This window comes from Callionymus lyra, chromosome 5 (genome assembly GCF_982586985.1).
Source record: "Callionymus lyra chromosome 5, fCalLyr1.hap1.1, whole genome shotgun sequence".
Taxonomy (NCBI): Eukaryota; Metazoa; Chordata; class Actinopteri; order Syngnathiformes; family Callionymidae; genus Callionymus; species Callionymus lyra.
The window spans coordinates 1,422,560-1,447,863 of record NC_141822.1 but is presented as its reverse complement, the minus strand read 5'-3'; the positions used below and the strand labels follow the sequence as shown (position 1 = coordinate 1,447,863).

The 25,304-nt window shown below is 39.3% G+C and overlaps 2 protein-coding genes across 2 annotated transcripts in view; one reads left to right on the top strand and one right to left on the bottom strand.

Annotated features, from left to right (window-relative positions):
- The window catches only part of dqx1 (DEAQ box RNA-dependent ATPase 1), a 46,367-nt gene extending 44,192 nt beyond the window's left edge, over positions 1–2,175 (top strand). Inside the window, exons 11-12 of the mRNA XM_087790420.1 lie at positions 13–203; positions 1,792–2,175. Of these exons, the coding sequence (XP_087646546.1) occupies positions 13–203; positions 1,792–1,969 (369 nt within the window). The 3' untranslated portion in view covers positions 1,970–2,175. The remainder of the gene's footprint in view (positions 1–12; positions 204–1,791) is intronic.
- Positions 2,176–5,956: 3,781 nt separating this feature from the next.
- Positions 5,957–25,304, bottom strand: part of LOC148078982 (histone-lysine N-methyltransferase Smyd1-like) — a 30,135-nt gene continuing 10,787 nt past the window's right edge. Inside the window, exons 4-10 of the mRNA XM_087792306.1 lie at positions 25,007–25,137; positions 23,776–23,814; positions 19,174–19,366; positions 10,506–10,583; positions 10,242–10,405; positions 6,562–6,730; positions 5,957–6,484 (exon numbers count right to left, since the gene is read on the bottom strand). Of these exons, the coding sequence (XP_087648432.1) occupies positions 6,395–6,484; positions 6,562–6,730; positions 10,242–10,405; positions 10,506–10,583; positions 19,174–19,366; positions 23,776–23,814; positions 25,007–25,137 (864 nt within the window). The 3' untranslated portion in view covers positions 5,957–6,394. The remainder of the gene's footprint in view (positions 6,485–6,561; positions 6,731–10,241; positions 10,406–10,505; positions 10,584–19,173; positions 19,367–23,775; positions 23,815–25,006; positions 25,138–25,304) is intronic.

Below are 25,304 nucleotides of genomic sequence, written 5' to 3'. Positions count from 1 at the left end.
GTCGCTCCTCAGGTGGCTCGCGACGTGGACGGCTCCGGGAACTACCTGCTGCTGACGCACCGTCACGTGGCTCACCTGCACTCCTTCTCCTCGTACCTGTGTCGGGAGCCACGCCCCCTCCCGCCCACCTGGGTGCTCTTCCACCAGTTCACCATCTCCTGTGACAACTGCATCCGTGTGGCATCAGAGGTCCATCCTCAGATGTGAGGAAACATTATGAGTTATTTACGCTTGATTATGTTCAAGCTTCTTATTATAATGACATGTTGCTTTTAAGCATTTATTTAATCATTTCTATATAATCGTGCGATTATTATCTGATGACCTTCACGTGTCTGTTGACCTTCACGTGTCTGTTGACCTTCACGTGTCTGTTGACCTTCACCTGTCTCTGTTGACCTTCATGTGTCTGTTGACCTTCACGTGTCTGTTGACCTTCACGTCTCTGTTGACCTTCACCTGTCTCTGTTGACCTTCATGTGTCTGTTGACCTTCACGTGTCCGTTGACCTTCACGTCTCTGTTGACCTTCACGTGTCTGTTGACCTTCACGTGTCTGTTGACCTTCACGTGTCTGTTGACCTTCACCTGTCTCTGTTGACCTTCAAGTGTCTGTTGACCTTCACGTGTCTGTTGACCTTAACGTGTCTCTGATGACCTTCACGTGTCTGTTGACCTTCACGTGTCTGTTGACCTTCACCTGTCTCTGTTGACCTTCATGTGTCTGTTGACCTTCACGTGTCTGTTGACCTTCACGTCTCTGTTGACCTTCACGTCTCTGTTGACCTTCACGTGTCTGTTGACCTTCACGTGTCTGTTGACCTTCACATGTCTCTGATGACCTTCACCTGTCTCTGTTGACCTTCACGTGTCTGTTGACCTTCACGTGTCTCTGATGACCTTCACGTGTCTCTGATGACCTTCACGTGTCTGTTGACCTTCACGTGTCTGTTGACCTTCACCTGTCTCTGTTGACCTTCATGTGTCTGTTGACCTTCACGTGTCTGTTGACCTTCACGTCTCTGTTGACCTTCACGTGTCTGTTGACCTTCACGTGTCTTTTGACCTTCACATGTCTCTGATGACCTTCACCTGTCTCTGTTGACCTTCACGTGTCTGTTGACCTTCACGTGTCTGTTGACCTTCACGTGTCTGTTGACCTTCATGTGTCTCTGATGACCTTAACGAGTCTCTGATGACCTTCACGTGTCTGTTGACCTTCATGTGTCTGTTGACCTTCACGTGTCTGTTGACCTTCACGTCTCTGTTGACCTTCACGTGTCTGTTGACCTTCACGTGTCTGTTGACCTTCACATGTCTCTGATGACCTTCACCTGTCTCTGTTGACCTTCACATGTCTGTTGACCTTCACGTGTCTGTTGACCTTCACATGTCTCTGATGACCTTCACATGTCTCTGTTGACCCTCACGTGTCTGTTGACCTTCACCTGTCTGTTGACCGTCACGTGTCTGTTGACCTTCACATGTCTCTGTTGACCTTCACATGTCTGTTGACCTTCACATGTCTCTGATGACCTTCACATGTCTCTGATGACCTTCACGTGTCTCCGATGACCTTCACATGTCTCTGATGACCTTCACATGTCTCTGATGACCTTCACATGTCTCTGTTGACCTTCACGTGTCTGTTGACCTTCACCTGTCTGTTGACCGTCACGTGTCTGTTGACCTTCACATGTCTCTGTTGACCTTCACGTGTCTGTTGACCTTCACATGTCTCTGATGACCTTCACATGTCTCTGATGACCTTCACGTGTCTCTCGTCCTCCAGGCTGGTGGAGGTCACGCCTCAGTTCTTCCTAGAGAACCTTCCGTCCAGCGAGGCCAAAGATCTGCTGCTGCAGCTGCGACAGGACCTGGACTCTCAGGGTCTGGACGAGTCTCGCAGCAGGACCCTCAGAGACGCTGAGTCCGAGTCCAACAACAACGAGCTGTGTGTGCTGCAGTGACACCTGTCACTCAAGCTTGATGGTTCCGACGCCGTCTTCCTGTTATTTATGAACTCATGGCTTTTTGTTTTAGGTTTGATACTCGTGTGTTTCTTGAAGGACAAACTCCACCAGATGTTTGGAATAAACTTTTCTCAGGATCTGCTTTTAGTTTGAAGATGTTTGTACGTTTGATCACGTCTGTGAATACATGAACTTTTCTGTGACTTTTATTTACTCTTCGTCCAGAAGATCCATCTTGACTTCATTATCACACATCATATCACAGAGTCTTCCTTTAGAAGAAACCTGGAGCAGAACCAGACTTGGTGGATGGAGGTGTAGACAGACGGATGGATGGATGGATGGATGGATGGATGGATGGATGGATGGATGGATGGATGGATGGATGGATACATGGATGGTTGGATGGATGGAGAAAAGAGTGAGGGAGGATAGAGTGAAAGAATTAAGGCATGGAGGTGTGTCACTGCGCGTCATCAATGGTCTCCACCTCCAAGGGACTCGTTGTATAAAAAAAGCGTGATCACAGCTGGAGGAGGAGTGAAGCCATTATCACGTCATGGTCATGATGAGAAGTTACTGCGTCTTTTTTTAAGAACATTTACTACATGTCACCAGAGTTGATACTAGTTGATGTTTAATGACACCAGAGTTGATACTAGTTGATGTTTAATGACACCAGAGTTGATACTAGTTGATGTTTAATGACACCAGAGTTGATACTAGTTGATGTTTAATGACACCAGAGTAGATACTAGTTGATGTTTAATGACACCAGAGTTGATACTAGTTGATGTTTAATGACACCAGAGTTGATACTAGTTGATGTTTAATGACACCAGAGTTGATACTAGTTGATGTTTAATGACACCAGAGTAGATACTAGTTGATGTTTAATGACACCAGACTTGATACCAGTTGATGCTTAATGACACCAGAGTTGATACTAGTTGATGTTTAATGACACCAGAGTTGATACTAGTTGATGTTTAATGACACCAGAGTAGATACTAGTTGATGTTTAATGACACCAGACTTGATACCAGTTGATGCTTAATGACACCAGAGTTGATACTAGTTGATGTTTAATGACACCAGAGTTGATACTAGTTGATGTTTAATGACACCAGAGTTGATACTAGTTGATGTTTAATGACACCAGAGTTGATACTAGTTGATGTTTAATGACACCAGAGTTGATACTAATTGATGTTTAATGACACCAGAGTAGATACTAGTTGATGTTTAATGACACCAGAGTTGATACTAGTTGATGTTTAATGTCACCAGAGTAGATACTAGTTGATGTTTAATGACACCAGAGTAGATACTAGTTGATGTTTAATGACACCAGAGTTGATACCAGTTGATGCTTAATGACACCAGAGTTGATACTAGTTGATGTTTAATGACACCAGAGTTGATACTAGTTGATGTTTAATGACACCAGAGTTGATACTAGTTGATGTTTAATGACACCAGAGTTGATACTAGTTGATGTTTAATGACACCAGAGTTGATACTAATTGATGTTTAATGACACCAGAGTAGATACTAGTTGATGTTTAATGACACCAGAGTTGATACTAGTTGATGTTTAATGACACCAGAGTTGATACTAGTTGATGTTTAATGACACCAGAGTAGATACTAGTTGATGTTTAATGACTCCAGAGTTGATACTAGTTGATGTTTAATGACACCAGAGTTGATACTAGTTGATGTTTAATGACACCAGAGTTGATACTAGTTGATGTTTAATGACACCAGAGTTGATACTAGTTGATGTTTAATGACACCAGAGTAGATACTAGTTGATGTTTAATGACACCATAGTTGATACTGGTTGATGTTTAATGACACTAGAGTTGATACTGGTTGATGTTTAATGACACCAGAGTTGATACTAGTTGATGTTTAATGACACCAGAGTTGATACTAGTTGATGTTTAATGACACCAGAGTTGATACGAATTGATGTTTAATGACACCAGAGTTGATACTAGTTGATGTTTAATGACTCCAGAGTTGATACTAGTTGATGTTTAATGACACCAGAGTTGATACTAGTTGATGTTTAATGACACCAGAGTTGATACTAGTTGATGTTTAATGACACCAGAGTAGATACTAGTTGATGTTTAATGACACCAGAGTTGATACTAGTTGATGTTTAATGACACCAGAGTTGATACTAGTTGATGTTTAATGACACCAGAGTAGATACTAGTTGATGTTTAATGACACCAGAGTTGATACTAGTTGATGTTTAATGACACCAGAGTTGATACTAGTTGATGTTTAATGACACCAGAGTTGATACTAGTTGATGTTTAATGACACCAGAGTAGATACTAATTGATGTTTAATGACACCATAGTTGATACTGGTTGATGTTTAATGACACCAGAGTTGATACTAGTTGATGTTAAACGACACCAGAGTTGAAACTAGTTGATGTTTAATGACACCAGAGTTTATACTAGTTGATGTTTAATGACACCAGAGTTGATACTAGTTGATATTAAACGACACCAGAGTTGATACTAGTTGATGTTTAATGACACCAGAGTTGATACTAGTTGATGTTTAATGACACCAGAGTTGATACTAGTTGATGTTTAATGACACCAGAGTTGATACTAGTTGATGTTTAATGACACCAGAGTTGATACTAGTTGATGTTAAATGACACCAGAGTTGATACTAGTTGATGTTTAAAGACACCAGAGTTGATACTAGTTGATGTTTAATGACACCAGAGTTGATACGAGTTGACGTTTAATGACACCAGAGTTGATACTAGTTGATGTTTAATGACACCAGAGTTGATACTAGTTGATGTTTAATGACACCAGAGTTGATACTAGTTGATGTTTAATGACACCAGAGTTGATACTAGTTGATGTTTAATGACACCAGAGTTGATACTAGTTGATGTTTAATGACACCAGAGTTGATACTAGTTGATGTTTAATGACACCAGAGTCGATACTAGTTGATGTTTAATGACACCAGAGTTGATACTAGTTGATGTTTAATGACACCAGAGTTGATACTAGTTGATATTTAATGACACCAGAGTTGATACTAGTTGATGTTTAATGACACCAGAGTTGATACTAGTTGATGTTTAATGACACCAGAGTTGATACTAGTTGATGTTTAATGACACCAGAGTTGATACTAGTTGATGTTTAATGACACCAGAGTTGATACTAGTTGATGTTTAATGACACCAGAGTTGATACTAGTTGATGTTTAATGACACCAGAGTTGATACTAGTTGATGTTTAATGACACCAGAGTTGATACTAGTTGATGTTTAATGACACCAGAGTCGATACTAGTTGATGTTTAACGACACCAGAGTTGATACTAGTTGATGTTTAATGACACCAGAGTTGATACTAGTTGATGTTTAATGACACCAGAGTTGATACTAGTTGATGTTTAATGACACCAGAGTTGATACTAGTTGATGTTTAATGACACCAGAGTTGATACTAGTTGATGTTTAATGACACCAGAGTTGATACTAGTTGATGTTTAATGACACCAGAGTTGATACTAGTTGATGTTTAATGACACCAGAGTTGATACTAGTTGATGTTTAATGACACCAGAGTTGATACTAGTTGATGTTTAATGACACCAGAGTTGATACTAGTTGATGTTTAATGACACCAGAGTTGATACTAGTTGATGTTTAATGACACCAGAGTTCATACTAGTTGATGTTTAATGACACCAGAGTAGATACTAGTTGATGTTTAATGACACCAGAGTTGATACTAGTTGATGTTTAATGACACCAGAGTTCATACTAGTTGATGTTTAATGACACCAGAGTTGATACTAGTTGATGTTTAATGACACCAGAGTTGATACTAGTTGATGTTTAATGACACCAGAGTTCATACTAGTTGATGTTTAATGACACCAGAGTTGATACTAGTTGATGTTCAAACAACAACGAGGAAACATCATCCGTTTCTACTTTATTCTTGTTGTAATCACAACATCTGTGTGATGAAAATTATTTGTATTATGATGATGATGAAGATAAGACTCTACAGGCAACTCTTCACTTGAGAGCAGCTTCAAGATGATGACGATGATGATGAAGATGATGATGAAGATGATGAGACTCCTCATTTCAGAGCAGCTTCAAGATGATGACGATGATGATGAAGATGATGATGAAGATGATGAGACTCCTCACTTCAGAGCAGCTTCATGATGAAGATGAAGATGATGATGATGAAGATGATGAGACTCTTCACTTGAGAGCAGCTTCAAGATGATGAAGATGATGAAGATGAAGATGATGAAGATGATGATGACACTCTTCACTTGAGAGCAGCTTCAAGATGATGAAGATGATGATGACGATGAAGATGATGATGAAGATGACCCTCCTCACTTGAGAGCAGCTTCTCTCATCTTCTTGTAGGAGGCCTGGTCCTGCCTGAACATCTTGAGCTCCTGCTCCGTCTGCGAGCGCATTTCCTGAGGAGAGAAGAAGGTCATCCTGCTGAAGGTCACTGAAGGTCATCCTGCTGAAGGTCACTGAGGGCTGATGTTACCTCCAGGTCTCTGGTGATGGAGTGGTTGGGTCCGTGGGTGACCATGAGGATGCTGAAGGCCTCGCAGATCAGCAGGTGACCCGCCTCGATCTGGCCGGCGTGCCAGTGGGTGACGCCCGCCCGCATGATGGCCAGACCCAGCTGAGCGCTGTTGTGATGATGCAACTTCCTGTCGGCCGGCAAACCTTTTTACTCTTTTCATCCAGCGATTAATCGTGTCTTTATCAGAGAAGATTCACTTTTCATCGAGCGATTAATCGTGTCTTTATCAGAGAAGATTCACTTTTCATCGAGCGATTAATCGTGTCTTTATCAGAGAAGATTCACTTTTCATCGAGCGATTAATCGTGTCTTTATCAGAGAAGATTCACTTTTTATCGAGCGATTAATCGTGTCTTTATCAGAGAAGATTCACTTTTCATCAAGCGATTAATCGTGTCTTTATCAGAGAAGATTCACTTTTCATCGAGCGATTAAACGTGTCTTTATCACAGAAGATTCACTTTTCATCGAGCGATTAATCGTGTCTTCATCACAGAAGATTCACTTTTCATCGAGCGATTAATCGTGTCTTCATCACAGAAGATTCACTTTTCATCGAGCGATTAATCGTGTCTTTATCACAGAAGATTCACTTTTTATCGAGCGATTAATCGTGTCTTTATCAGAGAAGATTCACTTTTCATCGAGCGATTAATTGTGTCTTCATCACAGAAGATTCACTTTTCATCGAGCGATTAATCGTGTCTTTATCAGAGAAGATTTAGTTTTCATCGAGCGATTAATCGTGTCTTTATCAGAGAAGATTTAGTTTTCATCGAGCGATTAATCGTGTCTTTATCAGAGAAGATTTAGTTTTCATCGAGCGATTAATCGTGTCTTTATCAGAGAAGATTCACTTTTCATCGAGCGATTAATCGTGTCTTTATCAGAGAAGATTTAGTTTTCATCGAGCGATTAATCGTGTCTTTATCAGAGAAGATTCACTTTTCATCGAGCGATTAATCGTGTCTTTATCACAGAAGATTCACTTTTCATCGAGCGATTAATCGTGTCTTTATCAGAGAAGATTCACTTTTCATCGAGCGATTAATCGTGTCTTTATCACAGAAGATTCACTTTTCATCGAGCGATTAATCGTGTCTTTATCAGAGAAGATTTAGTTTTCATCAAGCGATTAATCGTGTCTTTATCAGAGAAGATTTAGTTTTCATCGAGCGATTAATCGTGTCTTCATCAGAGAAGATTCACTTTTCATCGAGCGATTAATCGTGTCTTTATCAGAGAAGATTCACTTTTCATCGAGCGATTAATCGTGTCTTTATCACAGAAGATTCACTTTTCATTGAGCGATTAATCGTGTCTTTATCACAGAAGATTCACTTTTCATCGAGCGATTAATCGTGTCTTTATCACAGAAGATTCACTTTTCATCGAGCGATTTATCGTGTCTTTATCACAGAAGATTCACTTTTCATCGAGCGATTAATCGTGTCTTTATCACAGAAGATTCACTTTTCATCGAGCGATTAATCGTGTCTTTATCACAGAAGATTCACTTTTTATCGAGCGATTAATCGTGTCTTTATCACAGAAGATTCACTTTTCATCGAGCGATTAATCGTGTCTTTATCACAGAAGATTCACTTTTCATCGAGCGATTAATCGTGTCTTTATCACAGAAGATTCACTTTTCATCGAGCGATTAATCGTGTCTTTATCACAGAAGATTCACTTTTCATCGAGCGATTAATCGTGTCTTTATCACAGAAGATTCACTTTTCATCGAGCGATTAATCGTGTCTTTATCACAGAAGATTCACTTTTCATCGAGCGATTAATCGTGTCTTTATCAGAGAAGATTTAGTTTTCATCGAGCGATTAATCGTGTCTTTATCAGAGAAGATTTAGTTTTCATCGAGCGATTAATCGTGTCTTTATCAGAGAAGATTCACTTTTCATCGAGCGATTAATCGTGTCTTTATCAGAGAAGATTCACTTTTCATCGAGCGATTAATCGTGTCTTTATCACAGAAGATTTACTTTTTATCGAGCGATTAATCGTGTCTTTATCAGAGAAGATTCACTTTTCATCGAGCGATTAATCGTGTCTTTATCACAGAAGATTCACTTTTCATCGAGCGATTAATCGTGTCTTTATCACAGAAGATTCACTTTTTATCGAGCGATTAATCGTGTCTTCATCACAGAAGATTCACTTTTCATCGAGCGATTAATCGTGTCTTTATCACAGAAGATTCACTTTTTATCGAGCGATTAATCGTGTCTTCATCACAGAAGATTCACTTTTTATCGAGCGATTAATCGTGTCTTCATCACAGAAGATTCACTTTTCATCGAGCGATTAATCGTGTCTTTATCAGAGAAGATTCACTTTTCATCGAGCGATTAATCATGTCTTTATCACAGAAGATTCACTTTTCATCGAGCGATTAATCGTGTCTTTATCACAGAAGATTCACTTTTCATCGAGCAATTAATCGTGTCTTTATCACAGAAGATTCACTTTTCATCGAGCGATTAATCGTGTCTTTATCAGAGAAGATTCACTTTTCATCGAGCAATTAATCGTGTCTTTATCACAGAAGATTCACTTTTCATCGAGCGATTAATCGTGTCTTTATCACAGAAGATTCACTTTTCATCGAGCGATTAATCGTGTCTTTATCACAGAAGATTCACTTTTCATCGAGCGATTAATCGTGTCTTTATCACAGAAGATTCACTTTTTATCGAGCGATTAATCGTGTCTTCATCACAGAAGATTCACTTTTTATCGAGCGATTAATCGTGTCTTCATCACAGAAGATTCACTTTTCATCGAGCGATTAATCGTGTCTTTATCAGAGAAGATTCACTTTTTATCGAGCGATTAATCGTGTCTTCATCACAGAAGATTCACTTTTCATCGAGCGATTAATCGTGTCTTTATCAGAGAAGATTCACTTTTTATCGAGCGATTAATCGTGTCTTTATCAGAGAAGATTCACTTTTTATCGAGCGATTAATCGTGTCTTTATCACAGAAGATTCACTTTTCATCGAGCGATTAATCGTGTCTTTATCACAGAAGATTCACTTTTCATCGAGCGATTAATCGTGTCTTTATCACAGAAGATTCACTCGTTATTTAATCTTTTTCTATGAAAAATACAAGCATTTTAAACGTGTTTCATTCGTCATCTTTTAAATTCAATATAAATGTTATATAAATAGAGATTATTATTATTATAATTATTAGAACAGAGTCAGACTGAGCCAACAGAGCTCAGAGCTACTGATCTGTCCGTCAGTCATGATAGAGTCGATCATGTGACTACATATCAGAAGCATCTCTGAGCTCGGTTGCTTTAGTCTGACTCTGTTATAACATTTATATTGAATTAAAAAGTCTAAGAAATAAAACTTTTTGAATTTAGAATTATTATATTTTTTTTTTGATTATTGTAATTAAAACATTAAACTTTTTTTTCATTAAATTGTTTTTTAAATGAAACTTTCAATGTAGAAATTATTAAAAAATCTATTGTTTATAAAATAATTTAAGAAAAACATTTCAATCAAAAGTTAAAAAGGTTAAACCAGTAACTACTGAGATAAACTTCCTGAGGTCAAAGGTCAAACATGCGAGAGGTCAGGTGAAGGTCAGAGGTCACGCACTTGTATCCCTCCACCATCCTGCGCGAGAACTCTGCAGCTTCAGTGAAGCAGCGAATGTAGGAAAGAACTTCACTGGCGGCGCTGAGGACCTGGAGCTTCAGCAGGTGAGTGTCGTCCAGAACCTTCTCCTGCTTCTGCAGGCACTGGCGGCTCAGCTGCACCACCTGAGGAGCAGACCAGGTGAGCAGAACCAGGTGAGCAGACCAGGTGAGCAGAACCAGGTGAGCAGACCAGGTGAGTCGCTGCAGACCAGAGAAGACTCACCTCCAGAAACTCTCCGTCTCCACGGAATCTCTCGATCTTCTCCAGACTCTCCTCAGTAAACGCCGTGACCTCCTTGACCTTCATCAGAAAATCATGTTAGATCATCAGAACGTGGGTTCATAAGAGTCATAGGTTCATAAGAGTCATAGCTTCATAAGAGTCATAGGTTCATAAGAGTCATAGGTTCATAAGAGTCATAGGTTCATAAAAGTCATAGGTTCATAAAAGTCATAGGTTCATAAGAGTCATAGGTTCATAAAAGTCATAGGTTCATATGAGTCATAGGTTCATAAGAGTCATAGGTTCATAAGAGTCATAGGTTCATAAAAGTCATAGGTTCATAAAAGTCATAGGTTCATAAGAGTCATAGGTTCATAAAAGTCATAGGTTCATATGAGTCATAGGTTCATAAGAGTCATAGGTTCATAAGAGTCATAGGTTCATAAAAGTCATAGGTTCATAATAGTCATAGGTTCATAAGAGTCATAGGTTCATAAGAGTCATAGGTTCATAAGAGTCATAGGTTCATAAGAGTCATAGGTTCATAATAGTCATAGGTTCATAAGAGTCATAGGTTCATAAAAGGCATAGGTTCATAAAAGTCATAGGTTCATAAGAGTCATAGGTTCATAAAAGTCATAGGTTCATATGAGTCATAGGTTCATAAGAGTCATAGGTTCATAAGAGTCATAGGTTCATAAAAGTCATAGGTTCATAAGAGTCATAGGTTCATATGAGTCATGGGTTCATAAGAGTCATAGGTTCATAAGAGTCATAGGTTCATATGAGTCATGGGTTCATACGAGTCATGGGTTCATAAGAGTCATAGGTTCATAAGAGTCATAGGTTCATAAGAGTCATAGGTTCATAAGAGTCATAGGTTCATAAAAGTCATAGGTTCATAAGAGTCATAGGTTCATAAGAGTCATAGGTTCATATGAGTCATAGGTTCATATGAGTCATGGGTTCATACAAGTCATGGGTTCATATGAGTCATGGGTTCATACGAGTCATGGGTTCATACGAGTCATAGGTTCATAAGAGTCATAGGTTCATAAGAGTCATAGGTTCATAAGAGTCATAGGTTCATAAGAGTCATAGGTTCATAAGAGTCATAGGTTCATAAAAGTCATAGGTTCATAAAAGTCATAGGTTCCTAAGAGTCATAGGTTCATAAAAGTCATAGGTTCATATGAGTCATAGGTTCATAAGAGTCATAGGTTCATAAGAGTCATAGGTTCATAAAAGTCATAGGTTCATAAAAGTCATAGGTTCATAAGAGTCATAGGTTCATAAAAGTCATAGGTTCATATGAGTCATAGGTTCATAAGAGTCATAGGTTCATAAGAGTCATAGGTTCATAAAAGTCATAGGTTCATAATAGTCATTGGTTCATAAGAGTCATAGGTTCATAAGAGTCATAGGTTCATAAGAGTCATAGGTTCATAAGAGTCATAGGTTCATAATAGTCATAGGTTCATAAGAGTCATAGGTTCATAAAAGGCATAGGTTCATAAAAGTCATAGGTTCATAAGAGTCATAGGTTCATAAAAGTCATAGGTTCATATGAGTCATAGTTTCATAAGAGTCATAGGTTCATAAGAGTCATAGGTTCATAAAAGTCATAGGTTCATAAGAGTCATGGGTTCATAAGAGTCATAGGTTCATAAAAGTCATAGGTTCATAAGAGTCATGGGTTCATAAGAGTCATAGGTTCATAAGAGTCATAGGTTCATAAGAGTCATAGGTTCATATGAGTCATGGGTTCATACGAGTCATGGGTTCATAAGAGTCATAGGTTCATAAGAGTCATAGGTTCATAAGAGTCATAGGTTCATAAGAGTCATAGGTTCATAAGAGTCATAGGTTCATAAAAGTCATAGGTTCATAAGAGTCATAGGTTCATATGAGTCATGGGTTCATAAGAGTCATAGGTTCATAAGAGTCATAGGTTCATATGAGTCATGGGTTCATACGAGTCATGGGTTCATAAGAGTCATAGGTTCATAAGAGTCATAGGTTCATAAGAGTCATAGGTTCATAAGAGTCATAGGTTCATAAAAGTCATAGGTTCATAAGAGTCATAGGTTCATAAGAGTCATAGGTTCATATGAGTCATAGGTTCATATGAGTCATGGGTTCATACAAGTCATGGGTTCATATGAGTCATGGGTTCATACGAGTCATGGGTTCATACGAGTCATAGGTTCATAAGAGTCATAGGTTCATAAGAGTCATAGGTTCATAAGAGTCATAGGTTCATAAGAGTCATAGGTTCATAAGAGTCATAGGTTCATAAAAGTCATAGGTTCATAAAAGTCATAGGTTCATAAGAGTCATAGGTTCATAAAAGTCATAGGTTCATATGAGTCATAGGTTCATAAGAGTCATAGGTTCATAAGAGTCATAGGTTCATAAAAGTCATAGGTTCATAAAAGTCATAGGTTCATAAGAGTCATAGGTTCATAAAAGTCATAGGTTCATATGAGTCATAGGTTCATAAGAGTCATAGGTTCATAAGAGTCATAGGTTCATAAAAGTCATAGGTTCATAATAGTCATTGGTTCATAAGAGTCATAGGTTCATAAGAGTCATAGGTTCATAAGAGTCATAGGTTCATAAGAGTCATAGGTTCATAATAGTCATAGGTTCATAAGAGTCATAGGTTCATAAAAGGCATAGGTTCATAAAAGTCATAGGTTCATAAGAGTCATAGGTTCATAAAAGTCATAGGTTCATATGAGTCATAGTTTCATAAGAGTCATAGGTTCATAAGAGTCATAGGTTCATAAAAGTCATAGGTTCATAAGAGTCATGGGTTCATAAGAGTCATAGGTTCATAAGAGTCATAGGTTCATAAGAGTCATAGGTTCATATGAGTCATGGGTTCATACGAGTCATGGGTTCATAAGAGTCATAGGTTCATAAGAGTCATAGGTTCATAAGAGTCATAGGTTCATAAGAGTCATAGGTTCATAAAAGTCATAGGTTCATAAGAGTCATAGGTTCATAAGAGTCATAGGTTCATAAGAGTCATAGGTTCATATGAGTCATAGGTTCATATGAGTCATGGATTCATACAAGTCATGGGTTCATATGAGTCATGGGTTCATACGAGTCATGGGTTCATACGAGTCATAGGTTCATAAGAGTCATAGGTTCATAAGAGTCATAGGTTCATAAGAGTCATAGGTTCATAAGAGTCATAGGTTCATAAGAGTCATAGGTTCATATGAGTCATAGGTTCATAATAGTCATAGGTTCATAAGAGTCATAGGTTCATATGAGTCATGGGTTCATAAGAGTCATAGGTTCATAAGAGTCATAGGTTCATAAAAGTCATAGGTTCATATGAGTCATGGGTTCATAAGAGTCATAGGTTCATAAGAGTCATAGGTTCATAAAAGTCATAGGTTCATAAAAGTCATAGGTTCATAATAGTCATAGGTTCATAAGAGTCATAGGTTCATAAAAGTCATAGGTTCATAAAAGTCATAGGTTCATAAAAGTCATAGGTTCATAAGAGTCATAGGTTCATAAAAGTCATAGGTTCATAAAAGTCATAGGTTCATAAAAGTCATAGGTTCATAAGAGTCATAGGTTCATAAAAGTCATAGGTTCATATGAGTCATGGGTTCATAAGAGTCATAGGTTCATAAGAGTCATAGGTTCATAAAAGTCATAGGTTCATAAAAGTCATAGGTTCATAAGAGTCATAGGTTCATAAAAGTCATAGGTTCATATGAGTCATAGGTTCATAAGAGTCATAGGTTCATAAGAGTCATAGGTTCATAAAAGTCATAGGTTCATAAGAGTCATAGGTTCATAATAGTCATAGGTTCATAATAGTCATAGGTTCATAAGAGTCATAGGTTCATATGAGTCATGGGTTCATACGAGTCATGGGTTCATATGAGTCATGGGTTCATATGAGTCATAGGTTCATAATAGTCATAGGTTCATAATAGTCATAGGTTCATAAGAGTCGTAGGCTCATAAGAGTCATAGGTTCATAAGAGTCATAGGTTCATATGAGTCATGGGTTCATATGAGTCATAGGTTCATAAGAGTCATAGGTTCATAAGAGTCATAGGTTCATATGAGTCATAGGTTCATAAGAGTCATAGGTTCATAAGAGTCATAGGTTCATAAGAGTCATAGGTTCATAAGAGTCATAGGTTCATAAGAATCATAGGTTCATAATAGTCATAGGTTCATAAGAGTCATAGGTTCATAAGAGTCATAGGTTCATAAGAGTCATAGGTTCATAATAGTCATAGGTTCATATGAGTCATGGGTTCATACGAGTCATGGGTTCATACGAGTCATGGGTTCATATGAGTCATGGGTTCATATGAGTCATGGGTTCATACGAGTCATGGGTTCATATGAGTCATGGGTTTATATGAGTCATGGGTTCATATGAGTCATGGGTTCATATGAGTCATGGGTTCATACGAGTCATGGGTTCATATGAGTCATAGGTTCATATGAGTCATAGGTTCATATGAGTCATGGGTTCATATGAGTCATAGGTTCATAATAGTCATAGGTTCATAAGAGTCATAGGTTCATAATAGTCATAGGTTCATAAGAGTCATAGGTTCATATGAGTCATGGGTTCATACGAGTCATAGGTTCATAAGAGTCATAGGTTCATAAGAGTCATAGGTTCATATGAGTCATAGGTTCATAAGAGTCATAGGTTCATAAGAGTCATAGGTTCATAAGAGTCATAGGTTCCTAAGAGTCATAGGTTCATAAGAGTCATAGGTTCATAAGAGTCATAGGTTCATAATAGTCAAAGGTTCATAAGAGTCATAGGTTCATAAGAGTCATAGGTTCATAAGAGTCATAGGTTCATAATAGTCATAGGTTCATATGAGTCATGGGTTCATACCAGTCACAAGATAAGATGAGTCATGGGTTCATATGAGTCACAAGATAAGATGAGTCATGGGTTAATATGAGTCAAAAGATAAGATGAGTCATGGGTTGGTATGAGTCACAAGATAAGATGAGTCATGGGTTCATACGAGTCATGGGTTCATATGAGTCATAGGTTCATATGAGTCATAGGTTCACATGAGTCATGGGTTCATACAAGTCATGGGTTCATAAGAGTCATAGGTTCATAATAGTCATAGGTTCATAAGAGTCATAGGTTCATATGAGTCATGGGTTCATACGAGTCATGGGTTCATATGAGTCATGGGTTCATACGAGTCATATGTTCATAAGAGTCATAGGTTCATAAGAGTCATAGGTTCATATGAGTCATAGGTTCATAAGAGTCATAGGTTCATAAGAGTCATAGGTTCATAAGAGTCATAGGTTCATAAGAGTCATAGGTTCATAAGAGTCATAGGTTCATAAGAGTCATAGGTTCATAAGAGTCATAGGTTCATAAGAGTCATAGGTTCATAAGAGTCATAAGTTCATATGAGTCATGGGTTCATAAGAGTCATAGGTTCATAAGAGTCATAGGTTCATAAGAGTCATAGGTTCATAAGAGTCATAGGTTCATATGAGTCATGGGTTCATACGAGTCACAAGATAAGATGAGTCATGGGTTCATATGAGTCACAAGATAAGATGAGTCATGGGTTGATATGAGTCAAAAGATAATATGAGTCATGGGTTGGTATGAGTCACAAGATAAGATGAGTCATGGGTTGATATGAGTCAAAAGATAAGATGAGTCATGGGTTGGTATGAGTCACAAGATAAGATGAGTCATGGGTTGATATGAGTCACAAGATAAGATGAGTCATGGGTTGGTATGAGTCACAAGATAAGATGAGTCATGGGTTGGTATGAGTCACAAGATAGGATGAGTCATGGGTTGGTATGAGTCACAAGATAAGATGAGTCATGGGTTTATATGAGTCACAAGATAAGATGAGTCATGGGTTGATATGAGTCACAAGATAAGATGAGTCATGGGTTTATATGAGTCACAAGATAAGATGAGTCATGGGTTGATATGAGTCACAAGATAGGATGAGTCATGGGTTGATATGAGTCACAAGATAACATGAGTCATGGGTTGATATGAGTCACAAGATAGGATGAGTCATGGGTTGATATGAGTCACAAGATAAGATGAGTCATGGGTTGATATGAGTCACAAGATAGGATGAGTCATGGGTTGATATGAGTCACAAGATAAGATGAGTCATGTGTTGATATGAGTCACAAGATAACATGAGTCATGGGTTGATATGAGTCACAAGATAAGATGAGTCATGGGTTGGTATGAGTCACAAGATAACATGAGTCATGGGTTGATATGAGTCACAAGATAACATGAGTCATGGGTTGATATGAGTCACAAGATAACATGAGTCATGGGTTGATATGAGTCACAAGATAACATGAGTCATGGGTTGATATGAGTCACAAGATAAGATGAGTCATGGGTTGATATGAGTCACAAGATAACATGAGTCATGGGTTGATATGAGTCACAAGATAAGATGAGTCATGGGTTGGTATGAGTCACAAGATAACATGAGTCATGGGTTGGTATGAGTCACAAGATGAGTCATGGGTTGATATGAGTCACAAGATAAGATGAGTCATGGGTTGATATGAGTCACAAGATAACATGAGTCATGGGTTGGTATGAGTCACAAGATAAGATGAGTCATGGGTTGATATGAGTCACAAGATAACATGAGTCATGGGTTGGTATGAGTCACAAGATAAGATGAGTCATGGGTTGATATGAGTCACAAGATAACATGAGTCATGGGTTGATATGAGTCACAAGATAAGATGAGTCATGGGTTGATATGAGTCACAAGATAAGATGAGTCATGGGTTGGTATGAGTCACAAGATAAGATGAGTCATGGGTTGATATGAGTCACAAGATAAGATGAGTCATGGGTTGATATGAGTCACAAGATAAGATGAGTCATGGGTTGATATGAGTCACAAGATAAGATGAGTCATGGGTTGATATGAGTCACAAGATAACATGAGTCATGGGTTGGTATGAGTCACAAGATAAGATGAGTCATGGGTTGATATGAGTCACAAGATAAGATGAGTCATGGGTTGATATGAGTCACAAGATAAGATGAGTCATGGGTTGGTATGAGTCACAAGATAACATGAGTCATGGGTTGGTATGAGTCACAAGATAACATGAGTCATGGGTTGGTATGAGTCACAAGATAAGATGAGTCATGGGTTGATATGAGTCATGGGTTGATATGAGTCACAAGATAACATGAGTCATGGGTTGATATGAGTCACAAGATAAGATGAGTCATGGGTTGATATGAGTCACAAGATAAGATGAGTCATGGGTTGATATGAGTCACAAGATAACATGAGTCATGGGTTGGTATGAGTCACAAGATAAGATGAGTCATGGGTTGATATGAGTCACAAGATAAGATGAGTCATGGGTTGATATGAGTCACAAGATAAGATGAGTCATGGGTTGGTATGAGTCACAAGATAACATGAGTCATGGGTTGGTATGAGTCACAAGATAACATGAGTCATGGGTTGGTATGAGTCACAAGATAAGATGAGTCATGGGTTGATATGAGTCATGGGTTGATATGAGTCACAAGATAACATGAGTCATGGGTTGATATGAGTCACAAGATAAGATGAGTCATGGGTTGATATGAGTCACAAGATAAGATAAGGTAAGGTAAAACTTTATTGATCCCTCAGGAGGTCTCCTTTGGGAAATTGTTTTTTTACAATAGCCAGCAATTTTTCATAAACAATAAAAAATAATACATAAAAAATAAAATAAGAAGAACATAAAGAGGAAGAACAAGATGACACAATCTAAGTCTAAAGACAAAGACAAAGGACATAGATCAAGGAAAGAAAAACAACAAAAGATACAAAGACTAACATAGAACATCCAGATACTCTCACTCCACTCCTGCCCCCGTACTCAGAATTGTACAATTTAATAGCCCGAGGGATGAATGAGTCCCTGAGTCTATTTGTTTTGCACCTGGGTAGGAGCATTCGTGCAGTCATGGGTTCATATGAGTCACAAGATAAGATGAGTCATGGGTTCATATGAGTCACAAGATAAGATGAGTCATGGGTTTATATGAGTCATGGGCTGGTATGAGTCACAAGATGAGTCATGGGTTGATATGAGTCATGGGCTGGTATGAGTCACAAGATAAGATGAGTCATGGGCTGGTATGAGTCACAAGATGAGTCATGGGTTGATATGAGTCATGGGCTGGTATGAGTCACAAGATAAGATGAGTCATGGGCTGGTATGAGTCACAAGATGAGTCATGGGTTGATATGAGTCATGGGCTGGTATGAGTCACAAGATAAGATGAGTCATGGGCTGGTATGAGTCACAAGATAAGATGAGTCATGGGCTGGTATGAGTCACAAGATAAGATGAGTCATGGGCTGGTATGAGTCACAAGATGAGTCATGGGCTGGTATGAGTCACAAGATGAGTCATGGGCTGGTATGAGTCACAAGATGAGTCATGGGCTGGTATGAGTCACAAGATGAGTCATGGGTTGATATGAGTCATGGGCTGGTATGAGTCACAAGATGAGTCATGGGTTGATATGAGTCATGGGTTGGTATGAGTCACAAGATAAGATGAGTCATGGGTTGATATGAGTCACAAGATGAGTCATGGGTTCACGACTCACCTGGCTGGCGTCCCCTACAGTGGAGGTCATCAGGTGGTCCTTCAGTTTGAGGCTACAGTGTTCGCAGGTGCAGTCGAAGTGAAAGTGATCCTTGAGTTTCTTCTGACGCTCAGAGGAGACACTGAGGAAGTCCACGTAACTCACGGTCAGCTCTGCTCCTGCTGAGATGTTCTCCAGAGCCCGGAGCTCGATCCTGACCCGGAGACATGTTGACCTTTGAACTTTGAACTTTCTTTACATCACACGCAAACACAAGGCATGTTCCTAAATATTACAAAGTTCAATCAACTCGTCAAAGACACTTAAGGTGAAGAAGGTGTGATGATGATGACGTGAATGATGACGTGAATGATGACGTGAATGATGACGTGATTGATGACGTGAATGATGACGTGAATGATGACGTGAATGATGACGTGAATGATGACGTGAATGATGACGTGAATGATGACGTGAATGATGACGTGATTGATGACGTGGATGATGACGTGAATGATGACGTGATTGATGACGTGAATGATGACGTGAATGATGACGTGAATGATGACGTGAATGATGACGTGAATGATGACGTGAATGATGACGTGAATGATGACGTGAATGATGACGTGATTGATGACGTGAATGATGACGTGAATGATGACGTGAATGATGACGTGAATGATGACGTGAATGATGACGTGAATGATGACGTGATTGATGACGTGAATGATGACGTGATTGATGACGTGAATGATGACGTGAATGATGACGTCGATGATGACGTGAATGATGACGTGATTGATGACGTGAATGATGACGTGAATGATGACGTGAATGATGACGTGAATGATGACGTGAATGATGACGTGAATGATGACGTGAATGATGACGTGAATGATGACGTGATTGATGACGTGAATGATGACGTGAATGATGACGTGAATGATGACGTGAATGATGACGTGAATGATGACGTGATTGATGACGTGAATGATGACGTGAATGATGACGTGAATGATGACGTGAATGATGACGTGAATGATGACGTGATTGATGACGTGAATGATGACGTGAATGATGACGTGAATGATGACGTGATTGATGACGTGATTGATGACGTGAATGATGACGTGAATGATGACGTGATTGATGACGTGAATGATGACGTGAATGATGACGTGAATGATGACGTGAATGATGACGTGATTGATGACGTGAATGATGACGTGAATGATGACGTGAATGATGACGTGAATGATGACGTGAATGATGACGTGAATGATGACGTGAATGATGACGTGAATGATGACGTGAATGATGACGTGAATGATGACGTGAATGATGACGTGATTGATGACGTGAATGATGACGTGAATGATGACGTGATTGATGACGTGAATGATGACGTGAATGATGACGTGAATGATGACGTGAATGATGACGTGGATGATGACGTGAATGATGACGTGAATGATGACGTGAATGATGACGTGAATGATGACGTGATTGATGACGTGAATGATGACGTGAATGATGACGTGAATGATGACGTGAATGATGACGTGAATGATGACGTGAATGATGACGTGAATGATGACGTGAATGATGACGTGAATGATGACGTGAATGATGACGTGAATGATGACGTGAATGATGACGTGAATGATGACGTGAATGATGACGTGAATGATGACGTGAATGATGACGTGAATGATGACGTGAATGATGACGTGATTGATGACGTGAATGATGACGTGAATGATGACGTGATTGATGACGTGAATGATGACGTGAATGATGACGTGAATGATGACGTGAATGATGACGTGGATGATGACGTGAATGATGACGTGAATGATGACGTGAATGATGACGTGAATGATGACGTGATTGATGACGTGAATGATGACGTGAATGATGACGTGAATGATGACGTGATTGATGACGTGAATGATGACGTGAATGATGACGTGAATGATGACGTGAATGATGACGTGAATGATGACGTGAATGATGACGTGGATGATGACGTGAATGATGACGTGAATGATGACGTGAATGATGACGTGAATGATGACGTGGATGATGACGTGAATGATGACGTGAATGATGACGTCGATGATGACGTGAATGATGACGTCGATGATGACGTGAATGATGACGTGATTGATGACGTGAATGATGACGTGAATGATGACGTGGATGATGACGTGAATGATGACGTGAATGATGACGTGAATGATGACGTGGATGATGACGTGAATGATGACGTGAATGATGACGTGAATGATGACGTGGATGATGACGTGAATGATGACGTGAATGATGACGTGGATGATGACGTGAATGATGACGTGAATGATGACGTGAATGATGACGTGAATGATGACGTGAATGATGACGTGGATGATGACGTGATTGATGACGTGAATGATGACGTGAATGATGACGTGGATGATGACGTGAATGATGACGTGAATGATGACGTCGATGATGACGTGATTGATGACGTGAATGATGACGTGAATGATGACGTGAATGATGACGTGAATGATGACGTGAATGATGACGTGAATGATGACGTGAATGATGACGTGATTGATGACGTGAATGATGACGTGAATGATGACGTGAATGATGACGTGAATGATGACGTGAATGATGACGTGAATGATGACGTGAATGATGACGTGAATGATGACGTGAATGATGACGTGAATGATGACGTGAATGATGACGTGAATGATGACGTCGATGATGACGTGAATGATGACGTGAATGATGACGTGAATGATGACGTGAATGATGACGTGAATGATGACGTGAATGATGACGTGGATGATGACGTGGATGATGACGTCGATGATGACGTGAATGATGACGTCGATGATGACGTGAATGATGACGTGATTGATGACGTGAATGATGACGTGAATGATGACGTGAATGATGACGTGATTGATGACGTGAATGATGACGTGAATGATGACGTGAATGATGACGTGGATGATGACGTGAATGATGACGTGAATGATGACGTGAATGATGACGTGAATGATGACGTGGATGATGACGTGAATGATGACGTGAATGATGACGTGAATGATGACGTGAATGATGACGTGAATGATGACGTGATTGATGACGTGAATGATGACGTGAATGATGACGTGAATGATGACGTGATTGATGACGTGAATGATGACGTGAATGATGACGTGAATGATGACGTGATTGATGACGTGAATGATGACGTGATTGATGACGTGATTGATGACGTGAATGATGACGTCGATGATGACGTGAATGATGACGTGATTGATGACGTGAATGATGACGTGAATGATGACGTGAATGATGACGTGAATGATGACGTGAATGATGACGTGAATGATGACGTGAATGATGACGTGGATGATGACGTCGATGATGACGTGAATGATGACGTCGATGATGACGTGGATGATGACGTGATTGATGACGTGAATGATGACGTCGATGATGACGTGAATGATGACGTGATTGATGACGTGAATGATGACGTGGATGATGACGTGAATGATGACGTGAATGATGACGTGAATGATGACGTGAATGATGACGTGAATGATGACGTGAATGATGACGTGAATGATGACGTGAATGATGACGTGAATGATGACGTGATTGATGACGTGATTGATGACGTGAATGATGACGTCGATGATGACGTGAATGATGACGTGATTGATGACGTGAATGATGACGTGGATGATGACGTGAATGATGACGTGAATGATGACGTGAATGATGACGTGAATGATGACGTGAATGATGACGTGATTGATGACGTGAATGATGACGTGAATGATGACGTGATTGATGACGTGAATGATGACGTGAATGATGACGTGAATGATGACGTGATTGATGACGTGAATGATGACGTGAATGATGACGTGAATGATGACGTGAATGATGACGTGAATGATGACGTGAATGATGACGTGAATGATGACGTGAATGATGACGTGAATGATGACGTGAATGATGACGTGAATGATGACGTGAATGATGACGTGAATGATGACGTGAATGATGACGTGAATGATGACGTGAATGATGACGTGAATGATGACGTGAATGATGACGTGAATGATGACGTGAATGATGACGTGAATGATGACGTGAATGATGACGTGAATGATGACGTGGATGATGACGTGAATGATGACGTGGATGATGACGTCGATGATGACGTGAATGATGACGTCGATGATGACGTGAATGATGACGTGATTGATGACGTGAATGATGACGTGAATGATGACGTGAATGATGACGTGATTGATGACGTGAATGATGACGTGAATGATGACGTGGATGATGACGTGAATGATGACGTGATTGATGACGTGAATGATGACGTGAATGATGACGTGGATGATGACGTGAATGATGACGTGAATGATGACGTGAATGATGACGTGAATGATGACGTGGATGATGACGTGGATGATGACGTGGATGATGACGTGAATGATGACGTGAATGATGACGTGATTGATGACGTGAATGATGACGTGAATGATGACGTGAATGATGACGTGGATGATGACGTCGATGATGACGTGTTCTCACCTCCTCTGAGAGTGCAGGGCAGAGCTCAGCGCTGATTGGCTGCAAAGAAGGAGAACATCATTACTTTCACACAGAGCTGACATGTGTTCACAGGCTCGTGTCACTGATCAACTATTTGGTTCGATTATTTTTCATGATCGATAATATCCGGTCCGACATTTAAAAATGTAATTCTCACTAACAGCCACTGGGAGGCAGCAGTGAGTCTGTTCGTATATTTTTATCTCTCGCTAATGATTTAGTTTTTATCTTTTTATTTACTTCAATATAAACAAAAACAAAGTAGAAACAAAGGACGTACGATGTTTGTAAATAGTTATAACTTTATTTTATCGTAAAGTATTTCTGTTCAACGTCTCGATAAATGAAAAGTAATAAATAAATTAAAACAATCTCTCGGTGAAGATGATGCTCTTGAGGTTCTGGGTTCGATTCCATGACATAAAACTGTTATTTATTTTATAGTTTGACATGTTTGTGTTTAGATCCTGGTCTGAAGTTCACTCAAAAATAAACCTGTGAAAACACAAACTAGGATTATTTTTAAGTTTATAATGCTTGGAGCGATCGAATATTATTATTATATTATATTATATTATGATGATATTATATATATATATATATATATATATATATATATATATATATTATATAATATTATAATAGTATTTTAATAATATTATATTATATATATAATAATATTAGTATAATATTATATATATATATAATTATAATATAATATAATTTTATATATATATAATATAATATATTATTATTATTATTTTAATAATAATAACATTTTAGCCTAAAGGATGTGATCAGAAGGACCCGTAAGTGACTCTTGATTGACAGGTGTGTGGTCAGAAGAGCATCAGGAACAGAGGAACGAAGAAGGATCTTGACAGTGGAGACAAGTGTTGTCAGAAGAATGTGAAGCTGATGCAGTGAGAAGATCAAAGATCAAAGTGATCTTCACGAACATCTGACACGTTTGTTTGACGAGAACATGTGACGTTCGTGACCAGAAGTTCACGTTTCATCCAAAAACTACTGTGAAGATCATGTTGAATCCAAACATCTGGACGTGAGGAAACCTTCAACACCCGCGAGCGAACCTGGACCTGAGCTTGTACCAGAACCTCATGTCCAGAACATCTGCAGGTGGTTCCGGCTCATCCTCACGCGTCACCACGGCGACCCAAGAGTCTGCAGAAGAGCCAAGGTCACCTACTTGCCATGGTTGAGGACCACACTGCAGTTCGGCCAACAGTCGTGGTTCACCAGACACAGGTTCGGGAAGAGACCGACACCCACCGCCTGAAGACCTCGCTGGTCGCTCAGAGTGAAGCCGTTACACTTGATCTGTGGAGGCAAGAGAGTCATTAGTGTGTGTGTGTGTGTGTGTGTGTGTGTGTGTGTGTGCGTGTGCGTGTGCGTGTGCGTGTGCGTGTGCGTGTGCGTGTGCGTGTGCGTGTGCGTGTGCGTGTGTGTTTTGTAACACAGGGTGCGTGTGAAGTGCCTAGTGCAGT